Source organism: Mycteria americana, chromosome 5 (genome assembly GCF_035582795.1).
Source record: "Mycteria americana isolate JAX WOST 10 ecotype Jacksonville Zoo and Gardens chromosome 5, USCA_MyAme_1.0, whole genome shotgun sequence".
NCBI lineage: Eukaryota > Metazoa > Chordata > Aves > Ciconiiformes > Ciconiidae > Mycteria > Mycteria americana.
In genome coordinates, this window is record NC_134369.1 from 74,480,497 (window position 1) to 74,496,511 (window position 16,015).

General features: G+C 55.5%; 1 protein-coding gene across 4 annotated transcripts in view; it reads right to left on the minus strand.

The window, feature by feature from the left end:
- Positions 1-1,864: 1,864 nt before the first annotated feature.
- LRFN5 (leucine rich repeat and fibronectin type III domain containing 5) overlaps positions 1,865-16,015 on the minus strand; it is a 63,075-nt gene continuing 48,924 nt past the window's right edge. For 2 of the 4 annotated variants that reach the window (XM_075504029.1, XM_075504028.1), the window contains exons 2-3: positions 10,801-12,208; positions 8,635-10,099 (exon numbers count right to left, since the gene is read on the minus strand). In XM_075504029.1, coding sequence (XP_075360144.1) covers positions 9,157-10,099; positions 10,801-12,188 — 2,331 coding nt within the window. In that variant the 5' untranslated portion in view covers positions 12,189-12,208 and the 3' untranslated portion in view covers positions 8,635-9,156. Of the gene's footprint in view, positions 2,260-8,634; positions 10,100-10,800; positions 12,209-16,015 lie in introns of those variants that run through there. The other 2 variants (XM_075504030.1, XM_075504031.1) reach the window with 2 other exon arrangements.

The following is a 16,015-nucleotide window of genomic DNA, read 5'->3' on the forward strand; positions in this document are numbered from 1 at the left end:
TGGGCCACTGGCTCACCACCAGCTCCTCAGTGCCTGTAGACAGGTCCTCCTGACCTCTCTCAACCTATTAAGAAAAGCATTTTCCAGTATTAACCCATTCATTTACTTCGGTGAGCACCGGTGGCAGCACCGAGGTGTTGACCACCGAGTGGTGTCAGGCCCACGGAGTCACTCACAGCGAAAGCCTCCAAAGCGTTACAGCACCCGCCTGGAGAGAAGCCCACCCCGCGTCCCCGGCTGGGCAGGGGACGCTGATGCACAGAATGTCGGCTGGTGCAGGGCCCACCAGGAATAAGAAAATGCTGTTCGTGGGCCAGAATTTCTTTCAGCTTTATCGACTGAGATGATTTGCATGATTCTTCAGTAAGTATCCAGGTTCCAGGTCTCTATAACAGGTCATTTTCGCTTGTTGATACGATGGTATTCCTCTAATCTCTGAACGTATGGATGAAATGCTACCGAGGCCATCCTAGGCAAAGCAGCCCCTGTTGCTGGTCCGCCAGCAGGACTGTTAATGACCGTGCACAGCTGGCATGCTGGGCTCCACAGACCTTCCAGGGTTTTTTTGAAAATTTGATTCACAACTTCAGCAAATCTTGCCACAGCGAAAGTTGGATTTCTAACTAACATTGAGCTGACAGGTGGAACTTACCTTGACAATTAAATAAAAGGATATAAAAAGGAATCAGCAAGGGAAAAGCAGCTCTGCTATGTGCATGAAAGCTTGAAATTGGAGCCATTGAATGAGGGTAAGAACATGATATTAATGTGAAATGAAATCCTGAGAGCTGATACGGTCTGTGCAGCAAGAGTTTGGAGCTTGTTGGTTTAATAAGGGTTTCAGCAGCTGCACAGCCTAACGCGGGATGTCAAAAGGAAGCAGCAGCCTCTCAGCTCTTCTGTAACTCACACTTCTGAGTCACAGATTCACTCTGCCCGGCTCTTTCGCAGACCTGAGTGTCATCTGCTTGCTCTGAGAAAGGTCAGTCGTCCTGCAGTTTCACCAGGGAAGTCACTTTGGTCTGCAATAAGAGAGGCGATGAGTTTGTGGACTCAGTTTCCACTAAACATTTTATTGAAAAGCAGTTTATTTTGGGCTCATCCTCTTCCAGAATTCAAACCCCAATTACACTGCACAGTAAGGAAAGGGAAGAGCAATATGTGCTGTTGTTATATTCCACATAAAATCCAGGCTATGTGCAGCGCCAGAAAGATCCCCAGTCACGGATTGTGAGAATAAGAGTGATGGGTCCAACTCCTGATCAAAATCGACACGGCACAAGAGCTAGCGGCACGCCGGTGCTCGGTGCTTTGCCTGTTTGTGTGGCACTCCCGGCCCACGGCGCTGCAGGAGCCCGCCGTGCCATAACCCGCCACGTCCCAGGTCCCCGCCGGGCCGCAAGGGAGGGGGCTTCCGCGGGGCCAGCAGCCCTGGTGCCCCAGGGCGTTCCCCGCGTGGGCAGGGGCAGACGGGGTGCTCCGTCTCCGCTCAACGCCCGCGCCCTCGCCCAGCCGAAGGGGCGAGGCCGGGCGGCTCTCCGGCCGCATCGGTGCCTGACCCAGCCGGTCGCCCCGGGCAGGCGGCGCCGGTGGCCGCGGGCCGGGGCCGGGCACGGCTCGCTGCCGCTCGCTCAGCAGAGCCCCGGGGCCTCCGCGGGCAGCAGGAGGCGTTCGCCCGCCCCACGCTGCAGAGGCACGAGTGATCCCCGCCATCGCCTGCCGGGCGCGCGGACCACCGGCGGCGCGGGGCCCTTCGGTGTGGAGAAGCAGCACCGTGCACGGAAGGGCGTGCCCGCCGCTGGGCAAAACCCTCCGGATCAACCAACATGCCCACGCCGTCATAGTAAAACATTTATTTGTTCAGGTGATATAAGCTACCATGTTTACAGTTTGTGAACTCACCACTGGCAACATTTAACATGACTTGGGACTGCAGCTGTTGCCACCAGATTTTTCATGATAATTTTTAGTTTTATAAAAACCTTGGACACCAGAAAAAAAGGTATTTAGACTTAATGTGGCAGATGGGAGATGGACAATCTGTGAACGGGCGAAGAAAGTTTATCCGACGCAGCCAACCTCAACAGCCTCTTGGCTTGGGCTGCAGCTTCAAGTAAAGGTTTCAGCAGGGTGAGCGTGGTGCGACACGTTAATCTTCGGTGAGTTGGAACCGTATCGTTTTCTGCCGAGTAAGAACATCGGTGGCAACGTTTCTGGGGAGCAGAGGCGGGCAGGCGTCCTGCGGATCAGCCCCGGCTTCTGTGCAAAGAGACAAAACGGAGACAGTGAGGGGACAAGGAGCAGGATGCGGCCCTTCCCCGCGGCTGAGGCCGGGCTGCCGTGGGGCAGGCGGCGCTGGGAGGTGCTCGGCGGGGCCAGCCCGAGCGCGGCACTGCCCCAACAGCCCCGGCGCTGCCCGCGGAGCCGCCCTGGGCAGGGCGTGGGCAGCAGAGCCTGCCTTCGGCCCCGGCGCCCTGCGGGCTCGGGTGCTGCCAGCACCGCGGGGACGGGGGTGCGGAAGGCAGAGCGCGGCGGCTAATGGGAGAAAGGGTTAATGGCACCTGGCATCCCCAGCCTGGGGCTCAGCAAGCCACCACCAGCCAGCTTCGGCCCCAGCTGGAAGTGCTGGCACAGCAGTGCTGCTGCTAAAGGGAAAATCAAACTAACAAAAAAACCCTCCCCAAAACCCAAAAAGGAACCCATAAAGCCCATTGTTCCAGAATCAGAGAATTTTCCAGTTGCTAGATTTGCTTCTGCCCTCACTGAGGCCAAGCCTTTTTCCATGGCAGGGATTTCAACTCTTCGCATAGTTTCAGAAGTTCGAACAGAACTGAAAAGACCAGAACAGAACGGAGCAGTGGATGGGCACGAGTCTGGCACTTGCCTACACGAGGTTTGCACGCAAGAGAAAGTGTCACTTTAGACAGAATGTGCAGATGTTTAATTGTCCTGCCCTGAGCTCCCACATTGTTTGCACCAAACGGATCCATGGCATAGCAGACAGCCCACGGGGCAGCTATTTTTCACCAGGAGGAGCACGGCCTCGCCTGCGGTCCCACCGTGCCCGGCCTCTCTCCCTGCCACCCCGGCACGGCTTCACTTACCTTAGGGAATGCAAAGCTGCAGTTGTGGTATGGAAATACAAACTAGACACCATGTTTTAAATTCATCCTTGGTTTGCTGCGGGTTACAGCTCCCAGCTGCCTACAGACTCGCCACGTCAAGCCAAGGCTCAGGTCTGCCGGTCCTGCGTGCTGACACCATGGGCAGGCTGGGACTGCCCTCCGCCACCCCCTCCGAGGGCCTCCCCAGGGAACCAAGGGGGCCGGGGCCACAGCCCTCACCGGTTGTCCTCATTTCCCTCTCCCAGTGGAAATTTCCCCTGCAGAAGAGATTGCACGGCTTGCACACCAAACGCAGCGGGCACCTCTAGAGACCTGGCACTCACATGTAAAACTGGCAGGCCGGGAGGAAAACCAGCTTGGGACCAAGCTAGGCACACCAACTCGGTCTCAACTTCCAGATTTATGACAGGAATGCTTTCTGAAGGGCAGTGCTTGAAACGACCTGAGGTGACACAGCTTGTTCCAGCACAACAAAAACAGGAGCTTGTTCTGTTCATTTTCATACAGACAAAGTTTCCGACGTGGGTGCTCTGCAGCCAGCGATGTGCCACCTTTGCTTTTTTCCCTTTTTAGTTTCCTTCCCTCCAAGCTAAGCTTCCTTCTTCTACAGCAGCAGCCTTCACGCCCGGCTCTTGTGAATAAATCAGTTATATTAAAAGTCTAGTCAGCAAGAGCAGTATGATTTGCCTTTTGTTGGTCTTGTATTACTGATGCCGGGGCGTAGCTGCTTTAACTCGTACCACTTCAGCCCCACTAACCTGCATGCTTTTGTTTCGTGGACGTCTGTACCATTGTGAAAGCAAGACCACAGCCACATTCAAACAGTGAAAGTCAGTATAGGGCATGTGTATTCTTATTTACAGAGCTGATTTAATCTGACGTTCAATGCCTAACGCAATGTACCTGCCTGCAGCCTGCACAGCAGGAAAGAATACTGCTGCCCGTGTGGGTGGGCCGGCACCAGCCAGACCCCTCATGGGTGCCCGGTGCCCAGAGGGACGATTCGGCTCTGAGGGCAACAAGGGCAGCGGGGGGTGTAGCACTACAGAACGACTTACAGAAGGAATCGGCACTTCGCCGCCTGGAAGCCCCGGCTGGGCAGCGGTGCTGGGGCAGGTTACTTACCCAGCACGGGCTGGATCCGGCAGCGCAGGCTCTGGCACCAGGTCCAGACACCCCGACACGCAGCAAGGCACGCAGAAACACATTTGCAAAGGGAAAATATGGGATACACGGTTTCTGTAAGCAGGACCCTATTGACTTTGCCATGGTTTTAAACCGGAACTTTGACCAACATTAAGATTACTTACTAAGTTACCAGGGGAAAGGCACTGTGTGATTTCATGGCCGTTGCTATTGCTGCTTTAAGAGAGCAATAGCACACCCGATTGCAAGCAGCACCCTAGAACAGGACAGTAAGTGTTCTTGAGCTGTTGCAATGCTGACAGAGGTTGCCACTCCGTGAGCGGTATCTCCGAGACTCCAGTTCCTCTCAATTAATAGGAAGAGAAGCGATAGTAAGTGATAGCAGCTGTGGCCGTTACTTCTGCTGGCTGAATCAATTACTGGGGAAGAAGCGCACTCCCTCTCTGTGCAGGGTGCCTGCTGTGGCTCTGGGTACGGTTTCACAGCGGCACAGGAAGGGCTGCGGCGCGCCTTCTCGAGGGCACGCGCGCAGCGAGCACCGGCTGTGGCAGGACTGTCGGCCGTCACGGCTCGGTGTCTCGCCACCAGCCCAGGATGCTCGATGCCAGGCGGCTGCCTGGCTCAGCGACCGTGCTCAGGTGCCTGAGGAGTTACGCTTTGTGCAGTCCCAAAGCACTGAACAGCGGGACTTCCGCGGTCCCCAGGAGGCAGGAGCATCCCTGTACTGCTGGCAGCAAGCCTCGAGCCTCCAGCAGCTTTGCAGCCGGCGGGGACAAGCCAACCTCACGGCAGCACCTCGGCAGGACCCCCTCGGGCAGGCAGCGAGCCCCGGCAGCAGCCACCCCCGGCGGTGCAGGCAGCGGGGGCTGCCGGGCCCTTGCCGGCCCGCGTGGTGTGTGCCGGCGGCCGTGCCCCCCTCCCAGGCCCGGGGCACGGGGCCATCCCTTTCCAGTTGACTCCGTTATTGCAGGGCTGCCTGGGTGCCTGGGGAGGGCTGTCAAACACACGGGAACACGCTGGCAGAAATAAAGCCACATTGGCACCCAGAGCGGAGCAGTACCATATATTCACTGTAAAGAACATGCCCAGAACACAAGCGGAAAGGCAGCACAGAAAACAACTAACACAACAAACTTTTCACCCAACAAAGCCCTGCTTCTCATCCAAATATTGTTTGTACCAGCCCTCTTTAACACAACACGTATGCTCTGAGAAAAGGATTAGGAAAAGGTGTAAGAGGAAGCATGTGCCAGCAATTTTAATAAGAGTAAACATATTTCTGAAGTAGTTTCTCCTCCTCCGGTGCTTGTGAAAAAAGACACCATCTCATGGCTAAACCCTCGGTTAATCTATTTTCGAGAAGCATCCATCACACGGCGCAGACCCGCGGGCTGGGCCATGCCCCGAGGGGCAGCTTTGCACCCCGGTTCAAGTCTCCGCAAGCTCCCGTCAGCAGCCTGGGGTGAAGCCAGGGTGCAGCGCCAGGCCAGCCGCAGACGTATCGCACCCCCCGTTCCCCCGACACCCCAGGGCTGCCCTACGCGCCGGCTCCATCGCCCACAACGGGGAACACCCTGCTTGGGTTTACTGAACTCATATTCTCATTTCTGAAGCATTAGAAAACGTTGCAGTACTGCACTCTGAACAAAGACGTACCGATGTTACTCTGATCAAGGAGTATCGCAGCACTTTCTGCCTCAAACTGTTGGCAACCTCTGGTTTTGCAGAACAGAAAGGACAGAGAATTTCCTCCTTCATACGGCTTTCCACACTTTGACTGAATCAAGCCTGAATGAAATGAAGTGTCCTGCTGCAGTTACGCCAGTGGAAATGGCAGATTTCATGCCCAGTGTATTCCCAAGGGACTCTCCCCTCTGCCGAAGAGAGAAAGCTGCACGAGACAAACCCTCAGCTATCCAGGTCTAGCCGTTCCTACACTATTAGCAGAGAATTAAATCAAACGCAGGGACATATGGTCCTTCTAAGCTGCTTATGCAGATGCACTGTGGACAGAACACTCAGCTTCAGTGTTTAGAAAATGATTCCTTTGAGTAAAAAATTAAAAATATAAAAATAAGACTCCCTAAATCCCAAAAAGCTATTAATATTTTAGCACTTTCACAAAACTTTAGACACATTTATGTCCAATTTTAGACAACATATAAAGCATTTTCGTTTGATGTTTTTAAAATGCACAATTAAAACAAATACCTCAGCAGAAAACCTTTAAAGCTATCTCCGTACCTAAGCGCAAAGCGAAGGTACTGTCTGCAGAGAGCAGCTCCTCGCTGGGGCACGGAAGCACTCGTTTGTCCTGTACTCGGCAACGCCTTCGTTGTCAGACTACCAGAGCTTGGACAAATACATCACTGCCTCTGACGGTGCACTATTTTAATAGCTAGTTTCTGTGCATACAGAAGAACGTGGACTTTCAGAGAAATCTACGGAGGGATTTATTTTTATTTTTTTTTTTAACTTTTCCAGTAGGAAGCGGGTATTCTAATTCTGAGGCTTTGTTTCCTTTTTGGTCTCTGCACTTCCCAAGGAAAGAAAAGGGCTTTCTAAAAAAGAAATACCCTCTTCTTTTTATGTCCTTCACACCACCCCCACCCAGACTCTGTTCTCCCACGACAGGCAGTAAAACCGCCGAGAGCCGCCCACGACGGCTGAGAGCAGCCGGGTCACCCGGCGCGCGTCAGCCCCGAGCTGCGGGGCCTGGGAGGCAGAGACCTGGGGCTGCCGGAGATGGTCCCTGCCACGGGCCGTTCCCTGCCATGGGACGGTCCCTGCCACGGGCCATTCCCTGCCACGGGACGGTCCCTGCCACGGGCCATTCCCTGCCACGGGCCGTTCCCTGCCATGGGACGGTCCCTGCCACGGGCCGTTCCCTGCCACGGGACGGTCCCTGCCACGGGCCATTCCCTGCCACGGGCCGTTCCCTGCCACGGGCCGTTCCCTGCCACGGGACGGTCCCTGCCACGGGCCATTCCCTGCCACGGGACGGTCCCTGCCACGGGCCATTCCCTGCCACGGGCCGGTCCCTGCCACAGGACGGTCCCTGCCACGGGCCATTCCCTGCCACGGGACGGTCCCTGCCACGACTGCCCTCGGGCCAGCCTGCTGCCCTGGTTAGAGCCAGGGTGTCTTCAGGCACCTGCTTGGGTTACGCTGCCCTCAAGAACAAGCATGCTGGGTGTAAAATTTAACTATTCTATCACTTTAATGGCTGCAAAGCCCATATGAAACCTTTTGTTGGGCATCTGAGAATGCACTAACGTTGCAGAGTTAAAGCTGTCTCTGATTTAAACATGATGACCATATGAGTTAATTAATATTAATTGCAGCCTTTCCGTTAGAATGAGCAGAGCAGCAGGAGCATGTCTGCCATCCTCACAACGTGGGGTTTTCAGTTGCTATCACCTATTGCCATATGTTTACATCCTTACATAGTGGCCTGAAACTATTCTATCCCACACGCACCACAAACAGCAGACCGAAGATGAGACCATCGCTGGGGTCTCATCCCTTCGCTGTGCACAGGGATTAAAGAGAACTGAAACAAACCATAGAGCTTACAGGAAATATGCCCCAAAAAGTCTAGGAAAGAAGGAGATGACCATCATCATCCCCATCAGTCATCACTGTGAGCTGCTGAACAGCTACGTACCCCTCTGCTGCAGCCCTGCCCTGCAGCACCGGGGCCGACCTGCCGGCCCTGCTGGCTGCCCGGGCTCGGCTCTCCCCCCTGCACCCTAGGGTGCCGGCGTTCTGCCTGGAGCTCGACCGAGTCACACTTCCCTGCCCCAGAGGAGGTCTGCCGGACTGCAGCGATGCTGCCGCTGCGGCCGGGATGCGGGGCTGCTCGCCCCGGCTTCACGCCTCCGTGCACCTGCGCTGAGGGGAAGGGGACAGCCGTCGCTGCACAGACCGCCGGGCGGGGGCCAGCTCTGCAAACGGAGCAGCAAACCAGGCCTTGCGCGTGTTGGGAGCGACGGGCAGACGCCTGCCTGGTCGCCGGTGCTGAACGGCAACGTTTTTTTCCAGCGTTGGCACTAGGCAAAGCCATCGCCGCGGGGTGAGGGTGCTCGGGGACCGTGGGGCGGGCACCCTCTCGGGGAGACCCGGCAGCGGAGCCCGGCTGCTGCACCGGCGCCCAGCCCCAGCAAGCTGGACCCCGTTGGGAGGAGAGGGACCCCTCGCCCCGGGCACCCTCCTCCTCCTCCTGACCCCGCAGCGGCACCCGCCGAGCGGCGCCTGCGGGCCCCGGGCACGGCTCCTGGGCGGGCAGTTACCGCGAGGCTGGCTGGTGTACGGAGTGAATATTTTATTTTACACAACATAACAACACAGCGTTGTTGTTTCTGTACAGCATCTGCCTAAAAACAAAGGCAACACCATTGTCACGGAAAAGAAATATACAGTCTGACCGTTTTAAAAAATATCATTTTACTGATTGATCCAGAAGTGGTTATTTGTTAGCTTGGAGGAAATTTCATTTCCTTTATAAAAGGCTTTTTCTGTGAAAACTCTCTTTTGTTTTCTGCTACTGCAGAACCAGGAAGCCAGTCCTAGAGTAGGGAAGGCACTGGTGCTGTTTCTTGCTTTTTTTCACCCCTTAATCTTTTTTTTCCTTTTTTTTTTTTTTAATCTCTGAATGTTGCCTTCTGTTTTGATATTAAATAAAATCAAATGAAAACTAAATAAAACCCTGTGTGCACTGGGTGGCTTATACAGAACCCCGCATGAACAAGCCATTAATCAGCGAGACAACAGTGGACTTCCAAATCCAATTCCCCAGGAGAGGGAGTTTCACACAACGTTTGGTGTTTTGTTTTTCATTAAAATAAAAATTAAAATTAAAAAAAAAAAAGAAAAAAAAAGCAGGTCACACAGTGCTTTCCAATATCCACTCAGAACTGGAGAAAGTTGCTTTTCCACTATCCACATCAGAGCTGTCTGACCGGACTAGCATCCCGTTCATGGACATGCTCCTTTTGGACCGCAATCCACCGGCGCCCCGCGCGCTGCCGGGGCAGTGGGACTCCATCAGCTCGCCGCCCAGGGAGAGCCTGCGCTTGGCTCGGGATGCGTCAGCTGGCAAAGTGAGGAACTTACTTGGCTTTGATTGTGCTCTTTTGTACGTGGGGGCCCCTTTGACAGAGTCGGGGGGACGGCTAGCTAACTGCAGGGCAGTGGAGTTATTTCTGTTAGTGTTCTGGGACTCGATACTGCTGACAGCTTCACTCTGCGGCTCGCTGCTTGGCTTTGGCCCCGGCTTTCGCTTCTGCTTCTGGGAGACAGAAGCGCTGGAAGTCCAGGCGGGAGGCAAAGCGGAGGTAGTGGTGGCCGAGTCCTGGCTGGAGCCAGTCTCCGGCGACTGCGTCACGCCGTCGCTGGCAGCCTTGCAGCACTGGATGCCCTCTTCGTGCCCGACAGCCTGCTTGGACATCGACTGCGACAGCACCCCGCTGCAGCCCTGGATCTGAGCCCCGTTCGTCTGCGAGTACACGTTGCTGACCTTGGTGGCCTTCTGCTGCCCGTTGTTGTTACACACCTTGTAGCGGATCATGAGGATGATGATGAACACGAGCACGGAGGCCACGATGATCCCACCAATGATGATAATCATGGTCCCACCCAAGAATTGGGACTGCATGAAGTGGCAGCGCACATAATCCTGCTCGGTGGTGAACTGCGTGCAGCCCACCACCCTGGTGGCGGTGAGCGAGGTGATCCCGTCGTCGTAGATGGCCAGGACGCACAGGTCATACACAGTCCCAGCGGCCAGGTTGTTGACCAGGAAGGTTTTGCTTGTGGGAGGTATCATTCTGGGGGAGAAGGAAATCAGCATGAATGAACCCAGCAGACCCGCAGGCACCTCCCCGCTGTGTGCTGCAGCCCCCGGCCGTGCTGACCACCACCGGGGCTCGGCTCCTCCGCTCCTGCCGCCGCCCCTGCAGGGCTGCTCACTGTCCCACAGCAGCTGCTGCCCTGCGTTCGGTGCGGCAGCAGTCGCCGCCAAGCCCCCTGGCGTGGCTCGGCACGGCAGAGCCCCCCATGAGAGTGACCACTTCAAAAACGTAAAAGAAATTACCAAGCAAAGACAGTTTTGAACGGCCTGACTGTTAAGCCGGCAGCACAGCACCTCTCTGCACGCCGCCAGCACTACGAGGAATGCATTTACAGACACCTTTCGCCCTGTGTTTTCATAAAGCCGAGAGCGTTAAGATTCATTTAACTCATCTAACTTTACAACCTTTCTGCCAATCAGATTAGTTCAGAGGATTAGAGGTCCGTTTGGATTACCTAAAAATAACACCGTTCAAGGTAATTTCCCTATTTGCGAGTAGAAAATTGCATGAGTCTTTCCCAAGACTCCCACCATCTGTTGCCACAGGCAGGGCTCTGCTCGGCCGGCGCGGCACGGGAACCTGCTGCTCGGGCGGAGGGGGCTGCCCGGAGCCGGGGGCAGCACGTCAGCGCTGAGCAGCCTGGCAGGGCCCCGCACAGGCGGCTGGGGCTGCCTTACCTGTAAACAAGGGAGTCATCGTAAGTACCGTTGTACTGGATTTGGAACATACGTATCCCAGGTATATTCCTCTGAAAATTGAATTTCAGCAGAGCGGTAGACGATGTTGCTTCCGCAACGACCACCTTCTTATCTTGGCTGACTTTAGTATCCCCGTTGCTACTGCTCGCGTTGGAGCCCGACTTGGTGGAAGTGGAGATATCCGAGGAGCCGGGGTCGGGCTCATGGATGTGGTTCGTGCTGTTCAGCAAGTGGGGGAGTTTGATTATGTGCAGGTCCACCGTCTGCGTGGCCTCCCCAGCCGGATTGGAAGCAATACAGGTGAAGGAGCCCGTGTCCTTCACTGTCGTTATAAGGATGTCGAGCGTCCCGTTGTCGTACACCACGGACCTCGTTGCGTTTGAAATCAGTTTGCCCTCGGGTGAAATCCAATGAATTGCTGGTTCGGGGTCCCCCCGGGCCTTACACCGCAGTGCTGCCCGCTGGCCCTCCAGTACCCGCAGTTCATGGGTGTGCCGGGTGATGAGAGGAGGCTCGCACAGGAACTCCTCCTCGGGGATCGACCAGAAGTACCGGCCGGACAAGAGCGTGGGAGAAGCACAGGTCTCCAGGTCGTCTTCCCTCGAAAGACGCCTCAGCCACAAAAGCTCACAGTTGCAATGCAAAGGGTTCCCACCAAAGCTCAACGCGAAAGTCGAGGGGCTGATAATTCCTGAGGTTGCTAGTACCTGAGCTCGCTGGAAGAGAGGATCAGGTGGTAGCTTCTGCAGTTTGTTAGACGTGACGTCCAACCTGGTCATCTTGTGGAGGTGGGAGAAGGTCCCCTTAGGAATATGGTCAATCATGTTGTGGTCTAGACTGAGAGTGTGCAAACTAACCATCTTCTCCACTGCATCCCAGGGGATGGTTTCCAGATTGTTGTAAGACAAATCCAATTCCTCAAGAGCTAAAACATCATCAAAAGCTGTGGAAGAAATTAAAGTCAGCTGGTTGTTGTTAAGTATCAAGTGGTGAAGATTGGAGAGTCCACTGAACATGTCATTGGTGATCTTAGTCAATCGGTTGCTGTTCAAATGCAAAGCCCGCAAATTGCGCAAGTCGGCAAATGCGTGAGGTGTAATAAAACTGATTGTATTCCTGGACAGCGTCAGGTCCACCAGGCTGGTCATATTGGCAAAGTCTTTCCTTTTAATGTTTGTAACAAAGTTGTCTGCCAGCCGTAACTCCACGGTCCTCCTGTCAATGTTGGGAGGAACAAATAAGAGCCCTTTCTTGGCACAAAGGGTGGCAAGGTTCGGAGACAAAATCTGACAGACACAGCGCTTTGGGCAGATCTGAGCTCTCACCGCTATGCCAATGAACAGCAGAAACAAAAGCAGTTTTTCCATTGTAGATCAGGTTCAAGAGCCTGTAAGGGAGAGCAAACGTCTGTTAGTCTCTGCAAGATAAGCAAATCACTAATAAAAAAGCAAAGACAAACCGTCTGTGGTTAAACCGTGAAACTGAGGTTCACGTAACGGTGTGTCATCCTCATCTTGTTACCTGATGTCTTTATCATTCTCCGTACCCTGACACAGGAGCCTCTATACTACCTTCCAGAAGAACAATTGAGAGATATATATGTTTGCACACACGCATATATACACACAGAGACCCAGACACTTACATACAAATGACAAAGCCATTTGGAAGCTGGTGGCACTGCACGTGGTGCCAGCAGTGGCTTTGGGGCCGCTCCTGCTAGAGCTCATCCCTGCCGTGCAACGCACCTCTACGCCAGGCACTCAGCTTTCAGACAGATGTTCCTCACCTCACGGTCTGGAGTGACTTTGCCATAATGCCATTTATGTACTGAAAATGAGGGGTGTTTCATGTGTGCTTTACTTGCTAAGCTAAAACTCTCAGCAGCCTCTAAATCATGGCAATTCAATGGGTTTATAGCCATCTCCACCGAACATTTAAGCTCTTAATGCTGTTTTCAGAATAAACTCAGAAGGAGCTAATTTTATGTCATTCAAAACCCAAAAATGCAAATAAAACAAACAAAGACAAACAACCCCAAGAAAAGCCCCCAGAACAACAGGGATCTAAATAAAAATGGAACATGGGCTAATTTTAGATCATCGCTGTTTTCCCGGCTGCCACAACCAGCAGCGCTGCACTCTTCTCCCAGAAAGCCTGACAGTTCAATTAGCCTTATCTCTTACATTGCCAGATCCAGGGTCCTCACAGAGTATGGAAACAAGGAAGATAACGACAGTGCCCACACCAGCTAAATGAAATCATCTATCAGTGACTACGCCAAAAGCTCCGCGAGAGCCGCGGCGCTGGTTTCTGCGCAGCCCTGCGTCAGCGTCCCCGCCGCGGCGCGGGGAAGGCGGGTGGGAAGGCGGACGCTCCTCTGCGGAGCAGGCGGGCGGGAGGGGGCACAGTCCTGCGGGGAAGCACCTACGTGTCTGAGAGGGAACTTGTGCATTCCTAAGCAACGGACCTCAGCGGGACTGCGCGTTGGAAATGCAGCACTCGGCTCCCTTCGGGACTGATAAAATTATACGTGTACAGATCGGATTACTCGGACGCATTCTTATCCCAGAAATGTACTAATGAAACTCATCTAAAATAAAATAAAGTTTCACAGCTAGCCATAAGCAGAAGTCTTGAATCGTCATGGATGTTTAAAGACATTTAACGTCACTACAATAATTACTGCTCCTGTTGTCCAGTCTGCCCATAATCCATCCACAGTGCCATGCAAACTAAGAGGAGCCAACAAGTTGCAAAAAGGATGAGTGAAAATACCAGCCTCTGAACCCCGCTCTGCAGCACTACCAATCTTTTTTCTCCTGATACTGGGGGCTGTAGGTTTTCATGACTACCGATTCCAACTCTTAAGTGCCCATTGGAAAAACAGAAAAAAAGAGGTCTTCAACGGGCATAGCCTATCACTGCTGTAGCGCTGGGAAGCGTTACCATAACCATTACTGTTACTGCTACCATTAACTGCAGCAGAAAGCAAACTTCCCGGGCAGCGTTCAGATACGTTTTGTGGATGCAGTTTCGTCCGGCCCGTGCCAGCACTGCAGGTCGGGGTGGTCCTGCAGGTGAAACGGACTTGGAGGAGAACGGTGATGCCGCGCAGTGGAGGAGGAAGCACGGCGGAGCAAACCGCATTCTCCAACCCCCAAACCCCGCTGGTGACGCCCGGCTGGCCACCTCCCGACGCGGCGGCTGCAGTCACGGCCGTGGGCCATCACCCAGCCTTTCCAGGCGGGACTTTTCTCTTTTAACCTAGATCTGGCACATACCAGATTCCAACGGACTCAGCGGCTCAGGGCATCTGCAGCACAACTGCCAGGGTCCCCAGACAGTCTTGGCTGGGGACACCACGCTCATTTAGATTTGCTAACTTAATACTGCTAATTTAGATTTGTAGCTGTGATTAAAGTAATGTGCTTGGATTCAGCCAAGTTCATTTGAAGAGCTATGCAAGATTAAAACCAAATCAGCAAGGTGCATTTACAAGTTTGGAAATACTGTTACAAGATGAAACGGCGACATAAGGAGACGTAAACTTCAACCATAGCTGGAACGACAAGGTTATGACAAGGTTACCCACCGGCGGACGTGGGGTTTTTTGGATTTTAGCAGAGCTTTTGATACTGTCTTTGACAGTATCCTCTGGACAAAATGCCCAGCACACGGCAAGAGCTGGACACAATGTGATGGGCGAGCAGCGGGCTGAAGGGTCAGGCTCAAAGGGTTGTAGCAAATGGGGCAACACCTGGCCGGTGGCCAGTGACTGTCCCCCAGGGCTCAGGTTTAGGGCCGGTCCTCTCCAGTGTTTCTGTCAGCGGCCTGGACAAGGAGGCAAGTGCACACCATGTACGCCTGCCAACGACACCGAATCAGGAGGAGGTGCTGAGTCCCTCGAGGGCAGAGGGGGCTTACGGAGAGGTCTTGGTGGGTCAGGGCGCTGGGCAGTCACCAGCCCCGTCGACTGTAACGAGGCCAAATGCGCATTCAGTGCTTGGGACCCGATCCGTCTGCCCGTCTCCTCCCCGCACACCCCAGCTCTCCACGGCAGCAGCTTCACAGCCCCGGCAGGGCCAGCTCTGGGCAGGGCAGGCAGCTGCCCGCCGTCGAAGATGGCGGGGGGAGAAGGAGGCTGTGCCCGCAGGGAGCTGCCCGGCGTCGACGCTGCAGCCGCGACTGGAGCACCCCTGGCAGTCAGAGCCGGGGAGGAGCGGAGGGTGCCCTCACGCAGAACCGCAGGCCCCTGGCGAGCTCCTCCTCGCGGCCGCCCCGCCCCAGCCCCGCAGGCACCCACCGCAGCGCCAAGCACCCCTCCGCAGAAGGAGCGTCCGGGCCCTGGGCTGTCCCGGCGCAGCACCGGCGAGGAGCAGGCCAGGCCCGGGCGGCCGGTCACCCCGGTGCAGCCGGGCAGGCACAGGCACAGGCTGAGGACGGCACATCGCGGCCTGCGAACACGGCCCACGGCCGCGGCTCCCCAGAGGAGGGAGACTGGACCATGGACGAGCACCCCGAGCTGCTTCCTATTTTTCAGGGCTACAGCGACCGCACCTCCGGGAGGGCAGTGCCCGTGGGGAGGGAGCAGTTCTGCCAGCCCCGGCCCCTGGCACCTGCCGGCAGGACGGCTCCACGGGGCCGGTTCAATAACCACGGCGTTCCCGGCAAGGTGTGGGAGAGAGTGCGGGGATGGGTGATGGGTCCCAGGACATCAGCCATTGCTCTGGGGCAGTCGGGCTCCAAGCCCTCGCTGTCCAGAGCAGCCCGAGAAGGCAGCCCCCGCCCTGTGCCCGGAGCAGGGGCTCCCGGAGGGGCCTGCGCCCAGCCCCGGCGGGGGCCGGGTCGCGGCCGGGGCCGGGCCCCATGGCAGAGCACACCACGGCGGCACACGCCTGCGAGCGGCTCCCGGCACCGCGCCAGGCTCCGGGGCAGCCTGACCTGGGGAGGGAGGGCGGACGGGCCCACCCTGTCCACGCAGCTCTTCCCAGCTCCACCCTGCCCAAGCGGCTGCGCCACAGAGACGGGGCTGCGCCAGCACCAGCACGACTCTGCCAAAACCCCGTCAAGTCCATCAGCTCTCTCGCACTGCGGCCTGGGAAACTGTCGGGGCAGGTGCTGCGGGGGAAACGAGGAGGGCAGAGAAAAGCAGGCACGCCGTTTCTCTTGGACCGTGTCCCAGCCCTGCACG